The 26,788-nt window shown below is 45.1% G+C and overlaps 1 protein-coding gene across 44 annotated transcripts in view; it reads right to left on the bottom strand.

Annotated features, from left to right (window-relative positions):
• Positions 1–11,544: 11,544 nt before the first annotated feature.
• The window catches only part of NEB (nebulin), a 402,407-nt gene continuing 387,163 nt past the window's right edge, over positions 11,545–26,788 (bottom strand). For all 44 annotated transcript variants that reach the window (XM_086957193.1, XM_086957196.1, XM_086957192.1 and 41 more), the window contains 5 exons: positions 26,542–26,725; positions 22,552–22,644; positions 17,892–18,041; positions 17,582–17,688; positions 11,545–12,501 (listed from right to left, as the gene is read on the bottom strand). In XM_086957193.1, the coding sequence (XP_086813319.1) occupies positions 12,328–12,501; positions 17,582–17,688; positions 17,892–18,041; positions 22,552–22,644; positions 26,542–26,725 (708 nt within the window). In that variant the 3' untranslated portion in view covers positions 11,545–12,327. The remainder of the gene's footprint in view (positions 12,502–17,581; positions 17,689–17,891; positions 18,042–22,551; positions 22,645–26,541; positions 26,726–26,788) is intronic.

Raw genomic sequence — 26,788 nt, 5'->3', positions numbered from 1 at the left:
TTTACAGGTTTTCAGGAGTGGCACAGCAGCCAAGGATCAGACCGGAGCGCAGCCCCTTGGTGAGGGCTCCTCGGATACAGGAAACAGTGGAATTATCGGCACGACGGTCGGAGTCGGCTAGACCAGCCTCTTTAGAGCCAGGTGAGAAAGCTCATACACAGGCCAAACCGAAAATGGTGTCTGTGGGGACTGGGGAGGAGGGGGTCGGGGGGTGTTGGAGGGGAGACGCTCAAAGGTAAATATGTCAAAGACACTGGAGTGGGCACTGAGGATGGAAATGTGGCCTTGGACAATAAAGTGGAGAGCGAGACTGATACGGATGAGGCAAAGGGGGTTAAGGAGCCACTTGATAGTAAAGAATTAAAAATGAAAGCTGCCTTACATGGGGGTAACTCAGCCGTTGGGTGCTCATTTAATGTTGGCAACCAAGGAGCGTATATGGAAGGGTGGGTATTTTGAGATATTGCAACTCCTATACAGAGAGGTCAGGTCTAAGGAAGGTTCTAAGGAGGAGGGATATGAATTGGCTAAACGCCCCAAGGTGCAGTTGACTATTGGAAACTGGACAGCAGCGCTCTTCATCTATGCAAGCGTTTATTGTGAGAAATTCCTGGAGCACAGCATGTCTATCTTTAAATATATGGATGTGATTCAGAAAGCACAGATTACTGGTGGAGGTTATGCATGGGCTCAATACGATGAGGTGTTTAGGGCTCGGTTGGCATGGGACCCAGAAGCAAAGTGGGGGGAGTTAGATTCTGATTTATGGCAGCATACCATGGGAGCGGCTGCAGGCGGCAAGACCATTTTTACAGCTAGCGGTCTGCCGTTAATTTATCTGCCTTTTCAGGGGAAGCCCACCCAGGGTGGGATGGGAAGCGGAGCAGCTACACAGATTTGAATGGGGGCATGCTGGGACTTCAATAAAGGGTCATGCACTAAGGAGTACTGTAAGTACAGACACGAATGTTCGAGCTGTGGTAAGCGGCATCCCCTTTTTAGATGTTGGGGGTCCTAAACCGCAGGGTAGTCCGCAAGGGATTCAGTCAGGTGCAGGTACATATGGCACCTCACAGCAATTTCAAGGGGGTCGAGGTGGTAGAGGGGCACAGGGCACTTGGCCAAAGGGCTCCTACGCCAGTTGGGTTGGCAAAATTAGAAAACGTACTGTGGGGGTATGAGGATGTAGGGGCGAAACAGAAGATTTTGGAAGGTTTTCAATATGGATTTTTTTTGGGGTATCTGGGTCCAAGGCAGAGAGTTTGGGTGGAGAACTTGAAGTCAGCGTCAGAACATAGCGGGGTGGTGTGAGAAAAACTGAGCAAAGAAGTGCATGAAGGAAGGATGGCAGGCCCTTTTGATGATTGGCCGATCCAGAACTTGATACTATCACCTATGGGAGTGGTGCCCAAGAAAGAACAAGGGCAATACAGGCTACTTCAGCATTTGTAATGGCCTGAGTGGTCTTCGGTGAATGTTTTCATTGAGGAGGTGGCTGCCTCTGTTTCATATTTCTCAGTTGACGTGGCCATGTCACGGGTGGTGACCACGGGCGCAACTGCAGAGATGGCAAAATGTGATATTAAGTCTGCGTTTCGGTTGCTTTCAGTCCATCCAGATGGTTGGAATCTTCTGGGTATCCATTTCAAGGGTAAATGGTACATGGACAAAGCATTACCGATGGGTTGCTCCATGTCATGTGCTCTATTTGAAAGTTTCAGCACCTTTTTGCAACGGTATTCCACGCACCAAACAGGTCATACCTTGGTAACACACTATTTGGATAATTTTTTCTTTGTTGATTCCTGGGCTTCGCGGAGTGCCAGACAGCGCTGGACACTTTCCATGAGCTCATGGAGGATACGGGTGTGCCCTTGGCTCCTGGAAAAACAATGGGACCTGCTACAGTTTTATCCCTTTGGGTATTGAAATGGATTCAGTAGCAATGCGGGCTCGCATGCCGGATGACAAAAAAGTTGAAAATGCTAGAATTGCTGGTCAGTATGCTGTTAAAACAGAAGGTGATGGTGAAGGAGATTCAGGTGTTGCTGGGACATCTTAACTTCGCTTGCAGGGTGGTCAGGGCAGGGGGGTCTTTCTGTAGGAGATAGGGCAGAGCTTTGGCTGGTTAGCATTTGCCTCACCACCGTGTCTGCTTGTTAGCAGGAGTGAAAGAGGATTTCCGTATGTGGTCCTTTTTTCTTACTTCATTTAACGGTGTGCCCTTGGTCAGGGAGGACGATGTGCAGTGGGTTGTGCAAATGTTTTTGGATGCAGCGGCCAGTGATGATTTTGGCCTTTATTGGCGAGGCAGGTGGTGTGCAGAAAAGTGGGGAGTTTCCATGGGCTGCCAAGGAGGCGGACAGGACAGGGACCCCAATGCTGGAACACCTGTGGTAGGTAGGCAATGTAGGTTATTACAACTGGTGGTAGGTTCTTTGACTACGTCTACGCGAGCTGCATATTCCCTGGCATGGAAGGAATTTTTAGCGCCTGGGGCATGTAGGCGAGATGAAGCTTGGCGTTGTTCTGAAGATGTAGTACAGTTCCTTTTGGATCTTATAGAGAGAGGCCTGTCTCGGGTCACCATTTCAAGGAAGCTAGCAGGTATATCTTTCAATGGGAAACTATTTTTGGGGCTATTCTCCTTCAGCTGGCGAGGTCGGGAAGAGAATGCTTGAAGGTTGGGCCAGGGAGCGTGGAGGTGTCCAGTTGTCTCGTTCCCCCCCCCCATCGTGGCAGAATTTGGCTAGTTTGTTGGAAGTTTTACCCTTGGTTTTCAGGGATGACTTTGAAGCTTGTTTGTTTGCTGCTCTGATGGCATCTTTTCGAGTCTCAGAGTTATTTGATTCCCAAGCAAAAAGGGAATTTCTTGGCAAGAAGTATTTTTCTCAGAAAAAGGTGTGCACATTTGGCTTTCTAGTTTTAAAACTGATCAGAAAGGAAGGGGAAAGGGGTTTGGTTAGAAGCAAGGACTCCTAAGGTTACGTGTCCATTGCGCCTGGCTCGTCGCTGGAAGACATTGTCAGAGGCGTCAGAGTGTGATCCTGTTTTTCAGTACATTAATGGGGCGCCAGTAATAGCATACCAACTACGCATGGTGTTGCGAAAAGCTTTGCAGAAGATTGGGTTGGACGGGGAGCAATATGGTACTCATTCTTTTAGGATGGGAGCAGCGACTGAAGCGCATAATAAGGATTGGTCTCAAGGGGAAATCATGCGGTTAGGGCGCTGGTCGTCAAATTGTTTTCAGCGTTCTGTGCGGGGCAACGCGGGGGAGGCGCATGCGTCATCCTCTTTGCTTTGAGATTCATTGTCTTTTTCTCTTTACAGGTTCTGTGGCTGGGCCCCAGCCTAAAGAAGTGTTGGTTTGAATAGTGGGGCATTCGTTCATCAAATGGGCCCAAGTTCAGGCAGCCCAAAGTAATTTTTGGAAAATGTTGGGTTTTTTAATGACCAAATGTTTAATATTGTGTGGAAGGGAAAAAGGGGTATGCTTTGGAAGGAACTCCTTCCATGTTGAATAAGGCGTTGGTGATGGGCCTAGGTCCGGATATTTTATTGATACACTTGGGTGAGAACGATCTTTGTGGAGTTAAAGGTTTGGTCCTGCTGCAGTATATGAAGAGGGACTTAACTTTAATTGAGGAACAATAGTCTGGTTGCCAGGTGCTATGGACTGAATTAGTTCCGCGCAGAGTATGGGCAGGGGCGGTGATACCCAAGAGATATTGACAGGGCTCGGAAGGGGTAAACTCAGAGATTTCAAGGTTTTGCCGTCAATTGGGTTTCGGGTGAATGTCACACAGGGATATCCGTTTTGTCTCAGTTGAGTTCCTCTGTGATGATGGTGTGCATTCATCCAGGCTGGGAATGGTTCTTTACTTGCTGGAGGTCAGGGAAGTGTGGTCCAGATGCCTGCGTGTTCAGAAGTGAGGTTTTTAGAATATTTCCTAGTGGGGGGGCAGAAAGGGGGGTAGTTTCCCCCCCCCCCCTTTCTGGGTGGCGGGGTCTAGTTGTTTTTGGGCAGTTTTGGCAGAGGTTTGTTGATTAATGGGTAAGTTGTGTTATCAACAGGGAAAGGATAGGTTGGTCGTTTTAGTTCGGATTACATGTTTTGGGGGATTGACAGATGTGAAGGGGCAGGCATGGGAGTTGGTTAACAGAGGGCTTGTATTTATAGGTTATAATGGTTGATATGGTGATGTAATGTTTTTGTAATGTTGAAATGTTGTATTGTATGGGTGGGGGCGGGGTCATGAACTTTTAGGGGCGGGGGCGGGGTTAGGGATGTTACGTATTTAGTGAGGTTTAGTTTTGGAAGGCTTTTTGCCAAGGTTGATTTAATATGTGATGCGCACCTGTACCAATAAAAGCGGCCTTTTCCACATATTCCTTGTCGTGGTCTGCTTCAACCCCCCTCACCCCTCCCTCCCAAAGGAAATTGTAGGAGACTGGAAGACGCCTCATTGGACGTGCTGCCGTAAACTGCTTTTGGGAACAAGCACAAGTGTCTGTCAAGATTTCCCACCAAAGAGCCTGGAAAAAAAGCTAAAACACGCCATTGCCAGTGCCATGAAATTGTTTTGACGTCATTAAAAAACAATGACCCTGTGCACCAGACTCGCACTGTTTTGTTGAATGGAGCTCCTCATACCACATCGTAGTGCCAAGCACGGTGTCAGAAGCTCCAACATGCTTGAGCGGACACGAGTATACCTGGGTGCAGGCAGCTCTGAAACTAGCTGGTGAAAAGAACGACAGAGATGTGCGTAACCTTTTAATTCTTAAATAATACCTGACGGGTGTGTGGTGCTTTCTGGCTCACTGATGGGGCCCCTGAAGCGCAGCCCCCCCCCCCGCCGCAATGCGTGGGTTGCGGGGGCCTGTGTTACGCCCCTGTAATCCACCTTATTGTTGGATGCAGTGAGCCTGTACTGATTGTACTGAGCCCATGTGTGTGCCGTACTACATCTAGTGTCAGATTTATTAAGCCTTTGTGATTCAAAACATGTAACTTTAGCCAAATATTATGTTTAAGTACAACTTACTCGCAGCTCAGTGGAAAAGCTGTGTATTTATCAGATGCACTGATGTTTGAAAAGGTATGCAGTGACCAGACACTTACCAGATCCTTCCTCAATTACCGCACTGCTTTTGTGTCCTAAGTAGAGCATGCATGTAGGGTATAATGGCAGATCTCTGAATCAGCATGAAATATGTCTCAATGCAATTGTGTGAAACTTTGAGTGATTGATTGAATTAGGTACATTGGGGGCTCTCTGGTAATGTATATATTTCACCAACAAAATATGGAAGAGAAGGGCTATAAAGCCAGTAAATGATAAATAGTATGAGCCGGCAATAAGCGTTTGCCCAGCTTCTTCTCATGGTTCGTTCCTCCGCTTTAAACATTAACTCTAGTCTCAGAGTAATGGATCATGGATCAGACAGCAAAGTTTGAGCCATCTGCTTCTCCTGGCAACACCATCTTCAACAATAATGTGAAATGCTGATCATCTATCTTTGCTAAATCCTGGGCTCACCTACTCTTCCATCCTGGACTGGTGTTCTCGACTAGGCTGAAAAACACTGTTGCTTCTTCTTTGTTGAAAATACCAACAATGAATCGACCTGAACCAATCGCCATCCCATTTTGAACCTTCTCCTGTTCTTCACTAGACTAATATGAAAAGCATATCTACACAGTTAAAGGACCATGCAAAATGACATCCAATTCCAAACTCTCATGAGCACTGTTCTGTTCGAGTCCTAGCACTTACACAGCCCTATTTTATGTGAAGAACAATATCCGTGGTGGTGCTGGATGGCCGGCACTTTTTGCTGGGGATCACCTCACGTACGGCAACGCGCAAAACCCTAAATAAATTCTTGGACTTTGCATTGGTGATAGCTAAGCGGAGGACCCCCTCCGACCACGCACGCAACCTGGGAATCATCCTCGACTCAACGCTCTCAATGACCAAGCAAGTCAACGCCGTCTCCTCCTCCTGCTTCAACACCCTCCGCATGCTCCGCAAGATCTACAGATGGAACCCAACAGATACAAGAAAGGCAGTCACCCAGGCCCTCGTCAGCAGCAGACTCGACTACAGAAACGACCTAGCTCATCAATTGACTACAACACATGCAAAACGCCTCGGCACGACTGATCCTCGATGTACCACGACACAGCCACATCACCCCCCACCTGAGAAACCTACACTGCCTCCCCGTCAACAAGAGGATATCCTTCAAGCTCCTCATGCGCACAAAGCACTCCACACGAACGGCCCAGCCTACCTCAACAGACGGCTCTCCTTCTACACCCCCAACCGCCAGCTACGCTCCGCCAACCTCTCACTCGCCACCGTCCCGCGCATCCGAAGAACAACCACCGTGAGTGATCTTCTCCCACCTCGCCGCCAAGACATGGAACACCCTCCCACTGAGCCTACGATAGACCCAAGATCTGCTGACCTTCAGGAGGATGCTAAAGACCTGGCTGTTTGATCAGTAGCGGCCCCCACCTCCCCCACCCCCTGCCCCTTGAGACCCTCGCGGGTATGTAGTGTGCTTAACAAATGACTGATTGATTGATAGCTATGAGTTGGAAATCACACTTAGCCCCTCCCACTCAGTTATGGCTCACTGATCTACGCAGATCCCTTGTAGCTGAACTTCAGATGTCCCATGGAACCATACCTGGCTGACCGATTACACCCAATCCCCCCGCCTCCCACCCCCGATTGGAAAACATACCTTACTGCAATTGAGGCTAAACTAACAGTTGCCCCTACGTGACTATCAGACTTGTAGAAGGCTGTTACAGGAGTAGAAATGGGTAGTTACCTCAGATCACTTGGAACTGTCTTGTTACCCTTCTCTCCTCTCCATCCCCCACACCCCAACATCACCCCCCCCAATCAAGACACCGTCATGATTTACCCACGTTCCGGTGCTCTCACTTCACATCATCATCCCATACATGCACAGCACTGGTCCACAGCAGCCCACTTGAAAATAATGGATACAGGATGAAAAACATGGTCCTCACCCTCTTTTAGTAGATGTTTGGAATATTTCTTGACTAGCATCACAGTGACCGCAACAATATCCCCTCTTGAAAGCTCAAGATGTTGAATGTGTGGCATAACATTCTAGAATGTACGATTACTGCATTGCAGTACTTACTACTGCTGCCACTGTATTATACACTGTGCTGTTGCTATACGTTAGTGTATACTCCCACAATGAACAGAGTTTTGCATTGTTGCCAGTCAATAAAGAAATATATTTTTTTAAAACACTACCTGAAGCGCCACAGAAGAAGCTAGTCTATCTCTAGTGTGTTAAATATATTTTTCATGATCAAAGATGCACTGCTGAACTTTGAGCTTTTTCATCTAGTTGCTCCCACGTTTTCGGTTAGCTTCTTGAATTCTGCCACCTCCTTACTGAATTGTGGCTTTGCATAATGGGATCTCTGTTCTCACAGTTGCTATTAAATCTGCAGCCATTGTCATAGGCCCATACTAAGTACAGCAACATTTGTATGTGGATGATACACAGGGTTCCATTCATAAGCGTATCTGACCGTCTATAAAATCGGCATCATTTAATCCAGTCATTAAATGCTGAATGCCCAAACGGTGCCTGCGGCTCAGGCAGAACATGACAGAACCAATTCTCTTAACTGGTCCTGTTAATAACTTGGCTGCATCTCCCTTCCAGTGTTTCGTGGTCAGGAATCAGTCTTCTGAATCCCACATGGGACCTAGCTGTCATATTTGTCAATGGTCTCAAACTTCTCCTTCTATGATGGAACCCACTTCCTTGAATTCTTCACGTTACCACCCTTCTTGCCTTTCTTGTTGAATAAGTGGGGGCTTAGATCATCAAGGTATCTGGTAAATGTCCCCTAGACCAAATTCTTGTATCCTTGGTTGTCACTGGACACCTCTTCCAGCTCCAAAAAGGTGTTTGCTTACCGTGAAATATTATGAAGATAGAATATTTGATGACGTAGATTAACGTCACTGCGACTCTGTGGCGCCCAGACTCAAGTTCAAGGCTCTGAATCTCTTGCACAAGTCCATAGACCCCAGTATGCTTCCTTGTAAGGCCAGTCTTGTCACGCCAAATGGCAGAATAACAGATTAGATGTTTCCTAATGCAGCTTTATAAAACAGTTGAATCATTCATTTGAAAGGAATAGTGCCAAAAAAGATGACTACAGATTAACAGCAATATCAGCTGCTTTGGAAGAAGGAATTAACACTTTAGATGCTGCACAGCACGCATTCTAAAAGCAAGGGATGCCACATTAGGAGCAACTTTAGAGAACCCAACATAAGAGTCATATAGTGGAGAAACATTAGCTTAGGAACCAACTTGCCTTTATCATTAAAGTATAAATGAATGGCCGGCTCCAACATTTTCCTCACTTTTTTCCTTTTAAATATCCATTCTGATCCTTTGAAAACTGGGGATTACTGTTGCATGCACTTGCAATGAGTACAGGATGAATTATTAGATATTGCCACAGTTCCATCCTGCTACATATATGGGGCTCACCAATTGTAAGTCTCAAACATAGGGGCATATTATCAAGGGGGTTTATCTCCGCTTTTTTGGCTTCAAAAGCCAAGAAAACTGAGATAATTTTATCTCCCTATTACCTAGCTGTCGCCAACACCAGTTAGCGACAGCTAGTAGGAGATAGCAACCATCTTAGGCCCCGCTTTGCATGTCAGTGATATTTATCACTAATGACATGCAAAGTGGGCGTGCCAAGATGTTAGCGACTGGAAACAGTCGCTAACATCGCTATCTCCTATTACCAACTTTTGGAGATATTCGTGCTAAGCGCGAATATCTCCAAAAGCTAACACCTGCCCTGAGCAGTTCTTAGCCATGTTATCCAATGGGAGGTGGATAACATGGCTAAGAGCATTAGCTCGGTAATGCATGAATATCTCTGACTTTTCAGCGATATTCATGCATTTCGGCCGATTTTTATCGCTTAGGAGATAAACCTTGATAATAGCAAGGTTCCTAAGCGATAAAAATCGCAGCAGCTCAGCGATAAAAATATCGCCGCTAAACCAACATAGCGATAATTATCGCTAGTTGTTGGTAATATGCCCCATAGTTCTCAATTTCTCGCATATCACACCAGGACTGTCTTGTTATGAGGTAGCCACGTGCATACACAAAAGCAACAAAGGGCACGTCAAGCTTCAACTGCAGAAAGTGCTTGAATGTTTACAAATTCTTCAGCATACATATATGATACAGAAGTCAAACCTTGCTGAAGGCGCCTTGGTAGAGTTTCATGAATTTCTACTTGTTTGACAAACTTTTCTTACCATGAAGTCTTATCTTCCTCCAGACCAGTTTTTGTAGCTACTTCCAACTCTTCTTTATCAGAGAATGAGTGGAGGAGCTGCAGTACATCTTAGGTTAAAGTGAGATCAGATGAACGTAGCCCATTGAGAAGGCTGGACCACTCCCAGCGATTTCATTATCAGACATCCAAATAACACAAGTTGCATCAACTCTTAGCTCAGAGCATCAGTAGTAAAAGAATACATGTTTTCTGCTAGGACCTCTTAAGAAGATGCTTGAAATCTCAGAAATTCCAGGAAACTTCCAATTTGCTGTGGAGAAATGTTCTTAAAATCTTTTCATCTTCATTAACTCCATGACCATATATTCGTAGAAACATACAGTGTTTTTCTATAGCCCATGCACCGTTTTAGAGGCCTCCAGAAATGTTGACACATTTTAAAACGTCTTGAACAGTTAAAAATATTCCCAACTGACAGAGAGCCATGTTGTGTAGTTCTGAGCCAACTAGGTGGTAGCTTGTCAATATATGGCATAACAAAATGTGAAGGGGCCCCCCTGCAAAGTCCTTGCAGGGGGTCCCCATGCTCTGGAACCAGTCCAAAACTCTCCGGCCATTGGCCCTTCATTGCCGGAGGGGGCCCCCAGAGTTCAGGCCCCCTACCCAGCGGGGCTGCACGAGCCTTTGTGGTGCCACTGCATCAACACACATTTCAGGGCTTATTTGTAGGAGAGTTGCCTCACGTTTGCACCACGCAACGTGGCCGATGCATGATGCAAACTTCTAAGTCAGATTTATGAGGCCGTGCAAAGCCACTTCCCATGGCTCTGAATGGCTTCCAAAATCTGAAGAAATGCAACACAGCGCAAATCACTGCATTGCGTTACTCTGCCCTGGAAAGGCATTCCATGGTCATTGCATGGGTGTTCCCAAGGAACTCCCATAGATTTGAGGCATCCCCTGATTTAAAAGAACTTGTAAACTTTGTGATACACCAAAATCTTACACCTTCCCAGGGGAGGCGTAACGAGGAGAAATGTCTCTATTTCTTCCAATTTCTTCCTCTTTCTATGTGTGCTGCATTCTGAAGCACACATAGAAAAATAGGCTTCCCAGGATTGTTTTTGTGCAGGAAGGTGCCCCTTTCTGCACAAAAACAAACCTACATGCAACACAGGCACACCTGCATCATGGTGCACGGATGCCTGCATTGGGGCTACGCTGCCAAACAGGCCCGGACTGGCCGTTGCGGGCACCGGGCAATCCCCCGGTGCGCCGCAAGGGTGGGGGCCGGTTTTGGGCCCCTGGGGGCCGTTTTTGTTACAGGGACACAAAACTGGCCCTGTAACAAAATCGGCCGAGACGGAGCCCTGACAAAGAGCTCGATCACCCCGCTCCCCCCACTGTCTCCCGGGGGGAGGGGGGAGGGGCGGCCGAGCACTTTGCCAGGGCCGGTTTTCTTTCGCAGTCCGGCCCTGCTGCCAAAACGGGGGCCAGAGCAAGGGAAAGGAAAGAACTGTTTTAACCCCTTCCACACTCATGACGAGCTGGGCTCGTCATGGTGTAGCCTCCTCATACACTGATGACGAGCCCAGCTCGTCATAAAACAATATAAATAGCGAATTCCCAGCACAGGAGGGGAATTGCCTTAGCAGCCATGGAGTTAAATACTGTGCATTTCTGCCATTTCCCTGCCACCCAGCGCAGCAGAGTGACCTGCTGCCCTGAACTGCGTCACAAGCTTATAAATTAGCCCCTGCATCTTTTCATCTGCACAATTATAAAGAGGCAAAACCATCAAGGCATTTGAGAGTACGACATTTACTACTACAGGAGTAATTTTGTACAAACGGTTCTAACTACGCCTTTGTGAATGGTCCCAAAACGTATCAAATGGGACTAGTTAGGGCACAGTCATATACAATTAGTAGAAATAGAAGGGGCTACAACCTTGTTGAAGGGAGTCAAACTTTTCGTGTCTGATCCGTGTAGCCACATACAAGTACTTGAAAGAGTAATCCCACTTCCCATACTCATAAATGCTTTTGTGAATCAGCTCCATAATATTTGGTTGAACAAGACACCCTGTTTCATCTCTTAGACCACACCAAACAATGGTAAAGACAATCATTCCTTCAATCAGTGGAACATTTAAAGCATTGATTTCTTTTTTCCCAATGTTTAGAAAAAAGTTAACTGCAGAAACGTGAAGTTTATTAGTCACTATCTTTACAGGGGAAATATGCTCTTTACCCTGGTACAATAAACCATAAGCAGTTGGTGTTCAGCAAGCGGAAGAGGGAGAGGCTCTCGCTGAAGGTCTTTCATCCACTGGTTTGATGTCGGCTTGAACTGAACATAAATAAATAAGTTAATCCACTTTTAGATCACAGAACAATCTCAGGTCTACCTGTTCCATAGGTGCCAAGTAAAACCAACAAAGGTGCAGTCCTTTTTACATTGTTAGTACTTACAGTCAATATATTCATGAGTTTACTACAAATCTTAGGATGACCACAGGGATCGTCTCACGATGGTAGCTGGTAGCTGAGGCATCGAAAATGCCAAGGTGGTATCATCATTACTGTTATTTGATATATATGTCGAAGACGAAATCCGAAGTACGTTGTGCAAGTCCATATTCCCAGCATCACCATGGCTCACAGGTCAACACACACCAGAATGGGCGTCAATAAGGAGAATGCACTTCCACAGCAATTTTTCAAGAGGGAATTTTCAATAGGTTCTCACTTTCCTTCACAGATATTATTTATAAAATAAATGTCATGTTGTGTAGCTGGGAGCTACTATTGGTACAAGGCACTTAGCAAATCAACAAAAGGAAACAAAAAAAGGCAGCAAGAAATTCCGTTTATGCAGTTGCAATGGGCAGCTTTATTCACAGATGCACAATGAGCCTTTTTTCTGATCCTCTTGTTGTCATGCCCAATGACTCGCAGAAAGTCTATTCTTGTTTAGACGCCTTCCACGTAGTTGGCTGGAAGCATGCCAGTTTTGCCCGTTCTCTGGACAGTGCCGTACATCCAGCCTTCGTCGATAGTCTGGACATTCACAATTGCATCGCCGTCCTTGAATGAAACTTCATCATCGTCTACAGCTCGGTAATCGTACATAGCACGGAAGGTTTTCTGGAAATGACAAAAAGGAAGTTAGGTATTTTGTGCATTGTCCTGTTTAATAAGTGATGCCGGCTTAAGATTCACTGCTGTGTGGTGATTTGGTCAGCAAGAGAAACTGTTCTTCTCAGATTTGTGTCAATAGGATTCTTGAGCATATCAATGGAATAAGGGTCTATCCTTTATAGCCAACTGAACATGCAATTGTGTATTATTCCAAGTAAGTGTACACATGAAGATTCTTGGATGAGGACCTAAGGAATAACACATCACATGATTCAGGATATTTATTTAGGTGAAGCATACGATTCCAAGTGAAGGAGTACATAGAGGACATCTGAAGAGGAACATGCTGTGTGGAGGAATGGAGTACTCGATGCCACCTTTGCTTATTTGAAGGTGTATTCGTTGGTGGGGGTTAATTCCTCCACCTTTGCTTATTTGTAGGTGTATTAATAGGTGGGAGTTAATTATTACATGGTAGTGTTCTCCAGCTAGTGAACGGGAGTTGTACTTGTGGCTTGGTAAAACAGTACTTGTGTTAGAGTGTAAAGTATTAGGTAGTCACCTTTTACCATAGCCTTAAACGCAATATTTTTAAGACCAAGATTATTTGTACATTTGTGATCATTAAAACTGTTCTGTGTGGTACAAATAGCATCGCAAAGATGGTGCACGGTATGTAACCAAATGTTCTCAGGTCACCAATTTGTGAACAATGGTCAAGTCAGTGGTTCCTACAGCACCAATTTCTGTATAAAAACAAATCTGTTGTCAGTAGAGCAAAACCATTTCCATTCATAATGTATTATGTTGCAATGCACCCAACAACTGACTGCGACTAACATTTTGCTTCAGTTGGAATCATATTATCAAAGTTCATTTGACATTATCTCACAAGAGGCGTGTGACGTTGAGCATCTACTCTTAACAATAACGATGCAATCAGAGATTGGGGCTCATATGTATCAAAGTTCTGCGTCACCCTTACACCTTGCAAGGGGGGGGCGCAAGGGCGATGCAAAACATAAGTGAGATTTATCATGCCACAAACGGCAACTTTGCGTGGTCCTAAATGGATTAATAAATCTAGAATAACGCAAGGCAGTGTAAATCGCTGCCTTGCGCTAATCTGCCCCAGGGAGGCATTCCAGTGGTGGAGCATGGGCTTTCCCACACATCCACTCATGGATTGTGGCGCGTTCTCAGATTTACCATTAGTGGTAGACCTGGGATTGCATCAGCATGCTATGCCTCCCCAAGTGAGGCGAGCAGGGAGAAATATCTGTCTGCCTCTTTGTTTTATCCTCTTTCCATGTGTGCAGTATTCTTCAGCACGCATAGAAAGAGGAAAATGCTACTCAGGATTGTTTTTGTGCAGTAAGGTGCCATTTCCTCCACAAATACAATCCTGTCTACAACGCAGGCACCCTTGCAACATGACGCAAGGTTTCCTGCTTTGGTGCTAGGCAGCCAAAAGTACGCCAGCGTTAGGAAAGGACAGGAATGTGCCATATAAAGTTAAATATGGTGCATTTCTGCCCTTTCACAAAGTGCAACGGATTAAGGTGACTTGCTGCGTTGTGCTGCATGAAAGATTAATAAATCTCCCCCTGAGTACTTAGTAGAGACAATGCTTTCGGGTGCTTAAACTAGAACGTAATTGCATAATGTTTAAATAATATAATCCAGCACAACCTCTATCCCATTTTACTAATAAATAAATAAATACAATATTACTCGTATTGCTGCCACTCCAGTGTGCCCCACACAATATATGTTGTATTTTTGTGTTAACAGAGTACATTGCTTTTTATGCATGTAATTTGTTTATTATCATTATATGTCACTATAAGGATTTTTTTCAGTTGTTCAACTTACAACTATTGTTTATTCACTTTGTGTCTTCTATTGAAATTTGTTGTAATTAATTATACAGTTTAAATATCATTTTATAAATTGAGTTATATTAAATGCAATTTTACAAATGAAATATCATTATAAAAACCAAACATAGACGACAGCCTTTTGACAGTAACACTCCTAGAGGTGGGCACTCATGCTGGATCTTGGTTTATGAAGACAAGAAATTTGATTTATGGACATAAATAATATATATATGCGAAGTTAATCCTTCAGTGTCCGCAAGAAGGCTGAGGCATTCATGGCAGGAAAGTGGTAGACGAATCCAACTTGAGCATAAAACTCACCCGTGTTTGCATATGGAAGGAATATTTAAGGGAGAGGCAATGGTTTCTGATGTGTGAAATTGACTTATAGGGCGGGGCATGCAAAAGTTGGGCATGAAGAATTTTGAAGGAATTTTAGAATTGATTTTCGAGTGCATACATCCGTAGGAAAACGAACCGGAGTCTAGAGTGGCATTATATGAAACACCGGTCCAGAGTTTTCTTGTCTTTTGTTCTCAGACAAGCCACAAGCGGTTTCTCCAAGGATGATTGGTTTTGTCCAGGGTTCATCTTTACATGTGGTAAGGCAGTATTTTATGCCGTGGTGTCTTCAGTCTTGCTTCACTTGTCTTTTGGAAATTGTTGTCAAATATTTGTCCGTGTTCTAGACTCTTCAAATAATGTTCTGATTTATACCAGTGTGTAGCAATGCGGATGCACGTTACACACCAGGAGCAGAACAGTCCCTTTTATCCGTTTGCAAAAGGCTGGCAGACCTTCCTGCTCATGGTTTGTGTGCTGCACGCGAAGATTTGCATTAGAACAGAATTGTCCAGCTGTGTTCCGTAAACGCAGCCACTGGTCAAGGTTTTCAGGATAATGATGGGTTACATACACGTTTCGTAATTAGATTCATTCTGTGTCAATTTAACATTTGTGGATCTCCTGAAAATATGACTTGGCTATGTTCCTCGAGAGCTATCGCTGGTCAAACGTCCTTTAGAAGTTTTTGATTACCTTTCTGGGAGCCTCTATTGCTTGACTTGTAGTTTGACTTATTTTCAGGGTTGCATTTCATAATCTTGCGTGAGAGATAAAGGGGTTTATTTACAAGAAGCATGTGCCGCCGGAGCATCACTTTCTTTGACGCTCTGGTGAAGCAGGCATCTCAATCATATCTCTGAGGCGACGCAAATCCACCCTGCATAGCTTTGCATGGCATCATAGATATGGAGTAAGGCAAGGCAGCGCAAAGCCCTGCCCCAGAATTACGAAATCACGCAAACCTGGGGCAGCCCCAAAAAATTCCGCCTGCTTTCGTCTACCTCCAGAAGTTGGCAGATCAAACTGTTATAGCTGCGGCTGCATCCTTTTTGAAAAGAGCCTTGTATCTGAATGCTGCTATATACATGTAAATGTACATTTAGAAATATGAGGCACTGTGATATGCTTTATATGAATTGATTTTATTGTATGTTTTTAAGTAATTTATCAAGGTTTTTTGTTTGAAAGTTTATGTAACATTTCTCATGATTACATTTGTTATATATTATACGTGTGTTTATGCTTGTATTTGTTATATGTACTTTTATGATTATTAATTAATAATAGAATAAAGATTTTTATTCGCTATTCAACCTTACGCCTCCTTAGGCATAACAAGGAGAAATGTTTTAATTTTTCCTCGTTTTTTTCCACTTTCCTTTGTTGCTGCATTCTGCAGCACACATAGAATGAGGAAAAAGCCTCCATGGATGACAAACCTGCTAACAACGACCCCATGGTGCAAGGGTGCCTGCGTTGGGGCTATACACTAAATTGTGCACGGTGCATTGCTGCCCTTTCCTTTTGACACAGGGCCTTGCAGCAAAGTGACTTGCTGCACCACACATTTGGTACACGAGGCCCTAGATGTATATTATCAGGACTCTTTAAATATCAGCAACATAGTATACTATTTGTATGGTGGTTCGCAAATAGGATTACCTTATCAAATTGGAGCAATGTATTTCTTCTCATTTGTCTCTGGAAACAGGGGGCATATTTACAAGTCCCTATCGCGTTTTACAATATTCCTGTGGTGATAGGGGCTTCACCTTATTTACTTCACGTGGCTTAGGGCTGCCTTGTAACTAAGGCACCCTTTTATGCTATACTTAGCATGAAAGGGGTGGGCAATGGATGTTGCGGTGTGCGTTCTGCCGCAACACCCATTAATTTTGACGCTGCCCCATATTTGCAAGGGTGTTGTAAATAGGGGGCAGTGCCAAAATTACGACCAAGGAAAACCTGGTCTTAAAATGGAGAAATGAGGAAAAATGCTTAATTTTTCCTAGTTTTTGCTGTTTCTATGTGTGCTGCATTGGAACAGCAACACACCATGAATTATTGTTTATGTGCAGGAAGGTATCCCTTCCTGCATATACACAATCATTGAAAAAATCACGATTTGCAACTTCTATTTGCTCTGCACAAAGCAGCACACGTAGGAGTTAGAAAGTACCATTTGTGATAGTTTATGTGCTGGCTGGGAATCCTTCCGGCACATAAACAACCATTGCCCCCAATGCAGACACACTTGCACTTTGGTGCAAGGGTGCCTGCATTGGCGCTAGGCAGCTTAATTTAGCACCAGCGCTAGGGGAAATGCAGGGATGCACCGTATCTTTGTAAATATGGTGCTTCCCTGCGTTGTCAGAATGGCGGAGCATGGCGTTAGGAAGTTTTGCTTAACACCACGCTCCGTCATTGTGTTGTACATACGCCCCACGATGTTCAATTCTAATGTAAAAGAATACTGAGCTTGCAGCTAGGCTTTAGGAGGAGGTGGTTCTTATAGAGGTTTCATGGAGTGGTGCTGTCTACCCCATTGAACGAAGCCTGTTGATCAAAACAAAATGCATTTTAAGTGTAAAATAAGGTCTCAAGTACCAACATTTTCATAGGAGATTGTTTTAAAAGTTAACCATCAAAAATAGAAAGTGAGAAAATATGCAGACACTCAATGATTGCCAAATCCAATCAACACCTCTAATTTCATCCAATAAGTCTGTGAAATTTGTGGAGTTGTGTGAGGTGTTCTGAAAATGAAACAGAATCATCTCTACTCTAAAGTAAAGAATTCAGCATCAACTAACATAAATCATAGCATATTAATGGTTTATAATGTCAAAATCACTCACTCCAGTTGTAGATGGGTGGGAGGGAACAGAAGATACAGTAGTCTGTTGTGTGGCAACAGACGATGACCTTTGTTGTGGTAGTTCGGTAGCCTTTGCTTGCTTGTAACCTAGTGAAACAAACAGAGTAGTTATTTCGTCTGGTGTGTTTATTCTTAATAAATAACACTACAGATTCTAAAAATCTGCATAACAGACATTTTTACATCTACTGTCAGGCTTGGATATCCTATTAGGTTTACGCCAAATCTTCATTACCCAACTATGGAGGAACCCGTTTTGAGTTTGTACGGTCAAAGTCTTTGAAGTATACCTGTTCCAGCCGTCGTAAAGATGGGACCGTTGCTGTAGGTAGACAGGTGGTGTTCAGCAGCTTCAGAGGTTTCAGACTTCTCATCTCCAGCACTGAGGCTCAAAGCGCTGGCAGAGCGGGAGTGCTCGCGGCTGCGTCGCTGAGCTTGTACTGTGGAAACCGTATACAGTCACTTTTTGGACTACAAACTTAGCAGAGCAAGAACAACATTGGTTCAATAACAACAGAATGGACCATAAAGCAGTGGAAAGACTTTATAGGAGGAATCATGTTACTGTAGAGCTCGACAGCCCAGATGTCAGTGATTGTTAGAGATGCAGGACTGGGTTGGGATCTGTTTTTTTATGGTCTGGCTTCACAGTGCAGCTGTCACTAGACAAGTATGTTAGCATCACCAGACAGGTGATTTGCCTCCGCCCACATGTTGTGAGCCAGGAGTATCTACTTTGATTGGGCAGGAGGTGTGTGCTCCCACAAAAAGTGCGTGCCCTCCACACAGCTGAGATCATTTTGTTTATTTATCCAGCTTGAACTTTCAGAGGCACACACATAACATTGCAATGCTATTAAAGTATCTTAGATAACTGGATCATTCATGGTGGTTTTCCCTGGCAGCAGCACAGATGGGAGGAGGGCAATCATAAATCTACGTGGATGTTTAGCTCTGGCTTTGCAACTGTCACCTGACCTTTTACCCTACACCAATATTATTCTACAGTTCTTTTCTTCCACAGAAATACATATCCATTCCCATGCTATTTACTTGTAATGCTTCACTTTACCATACAGCATGTCTTTAACGCCAGACCTATTAACCTTTGCCAATGCTTATCTTGTACTGCAAGAGCCCTTTAAATTATTGTTAATGAAGTTGCATAGCAATTACATCTATGCGCGTGCCTGTCTGTTGGTAAAGCTGTAAACTGTACGTTGACAGTGTTCATGGAGCCGGGTTAGATCAGGACCGAGACAGGGGCAGGCCTCTAATGCAGGGCACTATATCACCTGCAGTGGAGAGCGGCTCCCTGCCCTTCAGGGACCCACAGCCCTTCAGTGGCCCCCAGCTCTTTAGTGGACCCCAGCCATTCAGTGGGCCCCAGCCATTCAGTGGGCCCAAGCCCTTCAGTGGACCCCGGCCCTTCAGTGGCCCCCAGCCCTTCAGTGGCCTGCGGCCATTCAGTGGACCCCAGCCCTTCATTGGACCCTGTCCCTTCAGTGGGCCCTGGCCCTTCAGTGGACCCCGGCCCTTCAGTGGACCCCGGCCCTTCAGCGGACCCCGGCCCTTCAGTGGCCTGCGGCCCTTCAGTGGACCCCGGCCCTTCAGTGGGCCCAAGCCCTTCAGTGGGCCCAAGCCCTTCAGTGGACCCCGGCCCTTCTGCGGCCTGCGGCCCTTCAGTGGACCCCGGCTCTTCAGTGGACCCCGGCCCTTCAGTGGACCCCGGCCCTTCAGTGGCCTGCGGCCCTTCAGTGGACCCCGGCCCTTCAATGGGCCCAAGCCCTTCAGTGGACCCCGGCCCTTCAGTGGCCTCTAGCCCCTTCAGTGGCCTGCGGCCCTTCAGTGGACCCCGGCCCTTTAGTGGAGCCCAGCCCTTCAGTGGCCCGCAGCCCTTCAGTGGCCCGCAGCCCTTCAGTGGACCCCGGCCCTTCAGTGGAGCCCAGCCCTTCAGTGGCCCGCAGCCCTTCAGTGGCCTGCGGCCATTCAGTGGACCCCGGCCCTTCAGTGGCCCGCAGCCCTTCAGTGGCCTGCGGCCCTTCAGTGGACCCCGGCCCTTCAATGGACCCCAGCCCTTCAGTGGACCCCAGCCCTTCAGTGGACCCCAGCCCTAAAGTGGACCCCAGCCCTTCAGCGGCCCGTGGCCCTTCAGTGGACCCCAGCCCTTCAGCAGCCCGCGGCCCTTCAGTGGACCCGGCCCTTCAGGGGCCCCCAGCCCTTCAGTGGCCTGCAGCCCTTCAGTGGACCCCGGCCCTTCAGTGGCCCCCGGCCCTTCAGTGGACCCCAGCCCTTCAGTGGACCCCAGCCCTTCAGCAGCCCATGGCCCTTCAGTGGACCCCAGCCCTTCAGTGGCCCCCGGCCCTTCAGTGGCCCCAAGCCCTTCAGTGGACCCCAGCCCTTCAGCGGCCCATGGCCTTTCAGTGGACCCCAGCCCTTCAGTGGCCTCAAGCCCTTCAGTGGACCCCAGCCCTTCAGTGGCCCCAAGCCCTTCAGTGGACCCCAGCCCTTCAGTGGACCCCAGCCCTTCAGTGGACCCCAGCCTTTCAGTGGCCCCAAGCCCTTCAGTGGACCCCAGCCCTTCAGTGGCCCCAGCCCTTTCGCGGTCCCTCAACTCTTCAGGGAGGCCTATTTAGTCCAAGACCAATGTATATCTGTTAGAGATGGAAGACTAAGGGGACCCCCTTCGCATTCTGCGGGGGAGGGGGGCATCACTGGGTGGAGGGAGATTTTCTAGATTACAAAAGGCTGCATTTTGTATTCCCCAGGGTGATCTGCTAGGTACATGGCATCAGGTCTAAGATGGCAATCAGTGTGAAAATAGTTCACCTGAAGAAGTATGTGGGTAAAGTGGCACGTTTGAACCTGTCTACCAATAATTTTCAAATGGCATTGCCCACAGCTCATAGAAGCTTAATGATGTATCTATTATTATTTACCTCATTGAAGTATGTCAGCTTGTTAATTCCTAGTACCTTAAACCAAATTCTATGCAGTGAATTTTACCAGGCAAAGACAGGATGTTTGCGTTTTCACAATGGATCACAGATAGGACATTAATGAATTAACCTCTTAGGGTGCTTAGCAGATCTCTAAAGAATATGTGATTATCACTTTCATCTTCATTTTTTAGTAAACAGAGTCGATTCCTTTCAACGCCTTTTGAACAACTGTTATCTTGGTTAATTAAGAATCAGGGCAAACGTATCACCGATGGAAAAGGTGAACCTTCCACATTGTAAATGTCACACACTTGGTCCAGGTATAACACAGATGCTATAAAAATAGTATCGCTACCCTCCCATATATTAGGGTCAAATTTACACAAAAATTAATGCAATGCAGCGCTGCAAGAATAGTTTCTGCAAGGCGTTGCATAAACAAAAGAGAGCAGAACTGCACCAAATCTACTATGGAGTAGTATGGTTCTGGTCTCTCCATCCGGAGGCGCACTTTTGGCAGCCATGCGCCAATGTAGGCACCCATGCGTCCTAGTGCAAGGGTGTCTGCATTTTGGTTGCACAGTTTTTGTGCAGGAAGGGGTTCCTTGCAGTACACAAACTGTGCTGTAAGGCATTTTCCTCTTGTTATGTGTTCTGTAGAATGCAGTACACCTGCAAAGAGGAACAAATGAGGATGAATACATTTCTCCTTATGATGGCTGCCTCAGGGAGGTGCAGGAATTTGGTGTAAATCTATCTACAGTTCTTTGTAGATAGGGATTTGGGTCAAAACCCATATGATTGCATGGTAATGTCAATGCACCACCCATGGAACACTGGCCCCCTTGAGGCAAAGTATATCAAGGCAGCCCACTGCGCTGCGTTGAGTTACTTTGGGTTACAATGCAATGCAAACCATGATTTGCATTGGATTGTGAACCCCACCAGCATTCCCAAATCAAAGAACAATTTCTATTTGAGTAAATCTGTTCTTAAAGTCGAATTTGCGTCCGTTCTCGGTAAGTCTACCAGTAAAAGTTAGTGAACTTTCACAGACTTGCAAGAGTGTGTGCACTAATAAATGTTATCGTAGTAGTTTCTTCCACTGAAAAGATGTGGAGATTTACTCCTGGCAACACAGGATTGAATGTGTTTTCTTGGTGCAAATGGAAAGGGAGTAACCCAAAAATTGATATGGTTATCAACCAGTGATGTTTTCCGTGGGGAAAAATATTTTTCGCCTGGAAGATTAAAAGAAAAAGTTGCATTGTGTAAATACACACTTATATACACTTCCGTAAGCGTGAATGGGTACATATGCCAGTACTCATGAAACGCAAGTACATTTTCAACTTTTACTAAAGGAATTGTGGGAATCAGGGCAATTTTTATTTTGTGTTGGCACAGATAGTTTTCTTTTTTTGAGTCATCAGCCTCTTTAGTCTCCAGTGTCCCTTGAAAAAGACTTTCAACTATGAATTATGTATTAATGACCCATTGATAACTAAATATGGTCAATGTTCTTAACCAGCCTTTTCTCCTACCAAGTGAACCTAGTCATGATATCCACTTGTTGAAAAAATTGTAATCTATATTTTGAATCCCTACTAACAACTATATATGACAAATACACAAAACAGGAGTTAATACTAAGTAAAACGATTATCTGCAAATATCTTCTCTACAGTTAGCCTCATTTTATCTTGAGGAATGGTCCAGTGTGTAAACCACATCAAATAAACTGAAGCTCCTGTGAATTATACAGTATAAAGAACATTAACTAATATACCTCTTGAAACTTCTGTGTTCAGATGGAGGCGTTTGACAATAAATTAATGATCCTCAAGCTCCATTAAGAAAATACTTTAGTGATGAAGAGCAATGTCAGAAGATACCAGGATACCAGTTATGCACAATATGTGAACATTTGCCAAGAGCAAGAGGGTCTCAGACACAGTATACCACACCAGTGCATGGCAATCAACTTTTATTGTAAAAAAAACCATACCGGACAGCATGTGTAAGCTTCTGGACTGTATGTTGTCTTCTGCGGGATCATAGTCAAAGACAGAGCCAGGATTGGTACGCCAGACACGAAGGTCTAGGAAACAAAGATTCACATTAGGAATAGGTCTGGATAGACAATACTGGAAATTTTGATTAACTCCAGTAAGTAAAATTCCATTCTTCACATTTCTGCAATGGTGGAATAACATTAACATTATTGACTATTCCCAGACATGTCAGGATACATGCTCCTATAGAATGTATTAATTCCAGTGTAAGAGCTAATGCAAACGGATCTCAAAGTGCTCTCGAGTTTTGAAATGTAAATAAAAAGAACAGTGGTCTTCTTCTGAATTATAAATGTATCAGCCTCTAAGGATTGTGACTGTCAGTTGACATTGAAATGATTCCAGGTGGAGATATGCCCATGCTGAAAACAATGCAATATGCATCAAATATAGAATAATTTTGGTCTCCTAAATTAGAGTTTTGATGTGTTTGAGACAATTTTAGCAGATCTAGATTCCTTGTTGGAGCTAGGGTTGTAGGTAATCTAAATATATTAGCCATGGTTTATTGGTGGCGTTGCAGGTCAGAGCTATTGATTTAATAGACAGGAAGTCAATGGCTCGTCTTATCTCAGATACATGTTCATCTTGCAGGGTTCTGAATGATCAGTTAATACATGGATAATTCTCTTGACAGCTCTGGATAGAATACTACCGGGGGCTGCAAGAGATTACAGGAGTCAATGCCAGAAACGAAAAATCTGTACTACACAGAATGAGACTGCTGATCTTCAGAAGATTGAGGCTGTAGTGACTCTTCTGGTAATGCGTCAATTGCTAGAGTAACTTTGGTATCCTGCACACTGTCATAGTTTAAAATTGTCTTGAAGCGTAGCTTTTTGTGCAGGAAGGGTTTCCTTACTCTACAAAAACTATGATGATCACAACAGAGACAGCTTTACACTATGGCTCAAGGGTGTCTGCGTTGGTGCATGGCTCCCAAAATTGCACTAGCGCAGGAAGAGAGCAGAACTGCGCCACTATATAGTAGAGAGAGTGCAGTCCCCTCACTCCCTTTCATTGCAACGACCTGCAGCAACTTTAGTTTCTATCCTCTGTTGGGTGAAATCATTGTAAATCTGGGCTTCTTTTTTCCCCCCTGCCAGAGTACACCTGCGTCAAGCAATGTAAATGAGGAATTGGCAGCTGTATCATGCATGACATTCCCTGTTCCCGCAGTAATTCCTCATTTCTTACTGCACATACATAGTCCAAATCATAGTGGGCTGGACTTTCCCTACTTCAGGGGCTATTGATACCTATGGCAGGGAAATACTGGCTCTATTTGCAAACCACGGCTAAGTCCATTGGCTATGTTTCAGTGTACTCTTCTTAAGCTGCTTCCATGCAAGGGTCTGTTGATCAGCTTTTTTGGGCTCCTGAGTGATCACCACTGGCTGAGGGTGGACAGCCGAGTGAAATTCAAGGCGCTCAGCTACATGTTCAAGGTCAGGATGAAAACTGCTCCCAGCTACTTGCAAACCCTTGTTAATGTCTACCTTCCTTCCCGTTCCCTCCGTTCCGCCTCTCAAATTCTTTTTTCGGTACCTAGGTTCAGACTGTCCAGAATGGGCGGTAGGTCGTTCGCCTTTATAGGGCCCAAGCTTTGGAACTCACTTCCTTTTGATATTCATTCCGAGGGCTGCTACGCTCGTTTTCGCAAAGCCGTTAAGACCTGGCTTTTTAATCAATAACTGTGCGTTCTCTTACACCTACTGCTAGTTGTATTTCTCAGCACCGGGAAACCCTTTACGGGTAGCTGTCGCGCTTAAGAAGTTCAATAAATAAATAATAAATAAATAAATCATCCTGTAATATGTGATAAAGGTAAGCCATTTTACTAAGTAGGTTTCTTTAAAGAATGTTAGGAATGTTCTGATCATTGATGTTCTATGTTAAGAATACTATGTTAGAGAATGTTAGTAGGCATCCCGTCATTATAGCAAATGACTACTTGCCTTGTCTCATTTTAGGCTAATCCTTCATAGTGCATTCAGTGCCAAAAATGTCAGCATATCACAAAACTATCTGATTAATCAATTTGTAGCATCTGTAAACTCATGCCTCGGAAGGGGCAAATGTATTTTTTGTTTGCAATGATTTTAAATAATTGTGCAATAAACTTATAATGAATGAATGTCAGAGGATCACTTTTAGAATAGATGCTTTCACTGCACTAGATGCTCCAGCAGTGCACTAAAGATGCTCGTATGACTCTACTCTGCGACCCTACTCTACCATTATATCCTTTCCCAATGAGCCACCCTTCTGCCCTGCTGTAACTGCAGCCATCTCAAGACCAGTGACCTCCCTTCTCCACCAGCTTCTGCCTAAAATTCATTGCATCTACTTCGGGAAAAGTTTAATGACGTTCTATACGAGACCATGACTTACACTAAATGTATGACTCTGGTATGACGGGATAGCCTGCAGCATACATGTGGATCCCTGTATCTTTGGGACTCCGATAACAACACCCAGAAAAAGCACATATCATTCAGAAATGAAGGGAGACAGAGCAGAGCTCATTTGACTATTTTCCAAGCAAATAGGAAGTGTTGCAGCCCCAAAGTGAACGTCATGATATCTGTTTAGTAGGAATGACAACAACCCTTGTTTGACTGACGCTGGCGTGCTAGCCACATACAAATTATCTGATCAAAGAAGTCTTCCGAACCTGACCCCACCGCCCCTCCGTAGAAACCATGTGATAGTCATTTGTGTCTTTAAGTTGCCCCCAAAGCCCAAGATTTCGACTAAAACCCCGAGCCCATAATCTCCTGGGAGTAAGAAAGTACTATCTAGTTCAGTGGTGCACAGTGTAGGCCCAGCAGGGTCAGATTCATACCAGATTTCAGGGATATCCACTTAACATAAATGTGCATATAAAAAATCTAAAAGGAAGACATTTCGATAGTTGTGACACTGAACATCTGTCATGGGGAAGGCTCTCATGGAATTGCAATTGACACCCCATATCTAGTAGGTATCAAGCCAAGACTAGCTTTGGATGTTAATGAGGAGGCTGACTGCCTTCATCCAGCCACATGTACATTTCTGTGGCTTAGTCCTGTTGTCTGGGGTTATCCTGCCTCTCAAGATGTCACACGTCCCCAGGGAGACAGAACTGGAGCACAAACGTCACCAAGCTTTCTAGAATTGTACTGGGCAAGCATCTATAATGAATTTTATGTGTTTCTCCTCCAGATGAGGAGATTGAAATTCATTTTTGGTTGCAGGATGAGGGGTCTACACTATGGGCCCGATTACAATGAGGCTTGGAAAGCCTCAGACCGCAAGTCGAAGGTTTTCTGAGCCTCATTGTAGTTTCAGTTCCGACCGTCACATTACAATGCTGGTGGTCGAAACTGAAACCAGCCGGTCATTGTGTCTGGATTGTGCTGGGCACAATAAGCCCATCAGCCAGTCGGAGACCGGCATATAATCCCAATGGACGGCGTTTCCGCCGTTTGGAATACAATGCTCGGTTTCCGACAGTATTTCCATGCCGGGCTTTCCCACTTGGAAAGCCTGACGGAAAGTGAGTGTGGGGGCCCTTAGCAGAGCCCATTCTCCCTGCAGCCTCCTGTTGAGAGCAGAGGGGGCAGCTATGGTGCCCCCCAGTGAATCCCAGCACCAAGCGGCAGGCAGTTTGTGCTATGGCCGGTTTACGGCCCCAGTACAAGTTCCCATACAGAAATGGGAGTATGCAACAGCACCATGTGTGCTCGCATTGTAATTGCGACCACAATTGGTCGGCCCCATGACCACGACGGTGTTGGCCGGAGGCAACTCCGACCGACACTGTAATAAGGCCCTATGTCTCCTTGTATTCCCCGGTTGGAAGAGGTTAAGAAGTTAGAAGAGGATGTTTTAAGACTTGGGAGTGGCATGAAGTGATCGACAAAATAAGGCATAAATACCTGTCATTGTCTCCTGTTCGGGGTCAACCCTTTTTCTCTCCATCTCTACTACACGTCTTTGAATTCCACGATAGTTTATGTCACTGAAGTCAATCATGTTCTTCTTGACGCGTTCTGTGATGGGGTCTGTCACCACTGGCGTGAAGCTACCTTTGTGCTTCTCGAACTCTTCATGATATTTCACCTGTGAAATAGGGACATTTTGAATGGTAACACAGCAGATCCAGCTATAAAAACGCCTAAAATA

This window comes from Lissotriton vulgaris, chromosome 2_1 (genome assembly GCF_964263255.1).
Source record: "Lissotriton vulgaris chromosome 2_1, aLisVul1.2, whole genome shotgun sequence".
Lineage (NCBI taxonomy): Eukaryota > Metazoa > Chordata > Amphibia > Caudata > Salamandridae > Lissotriton > Lissotriton vulgaris.
Note: the sequence above shows the minus strand (reverse complement) of the source record. Positions and strands in the feature narration are given on the sequence as shown.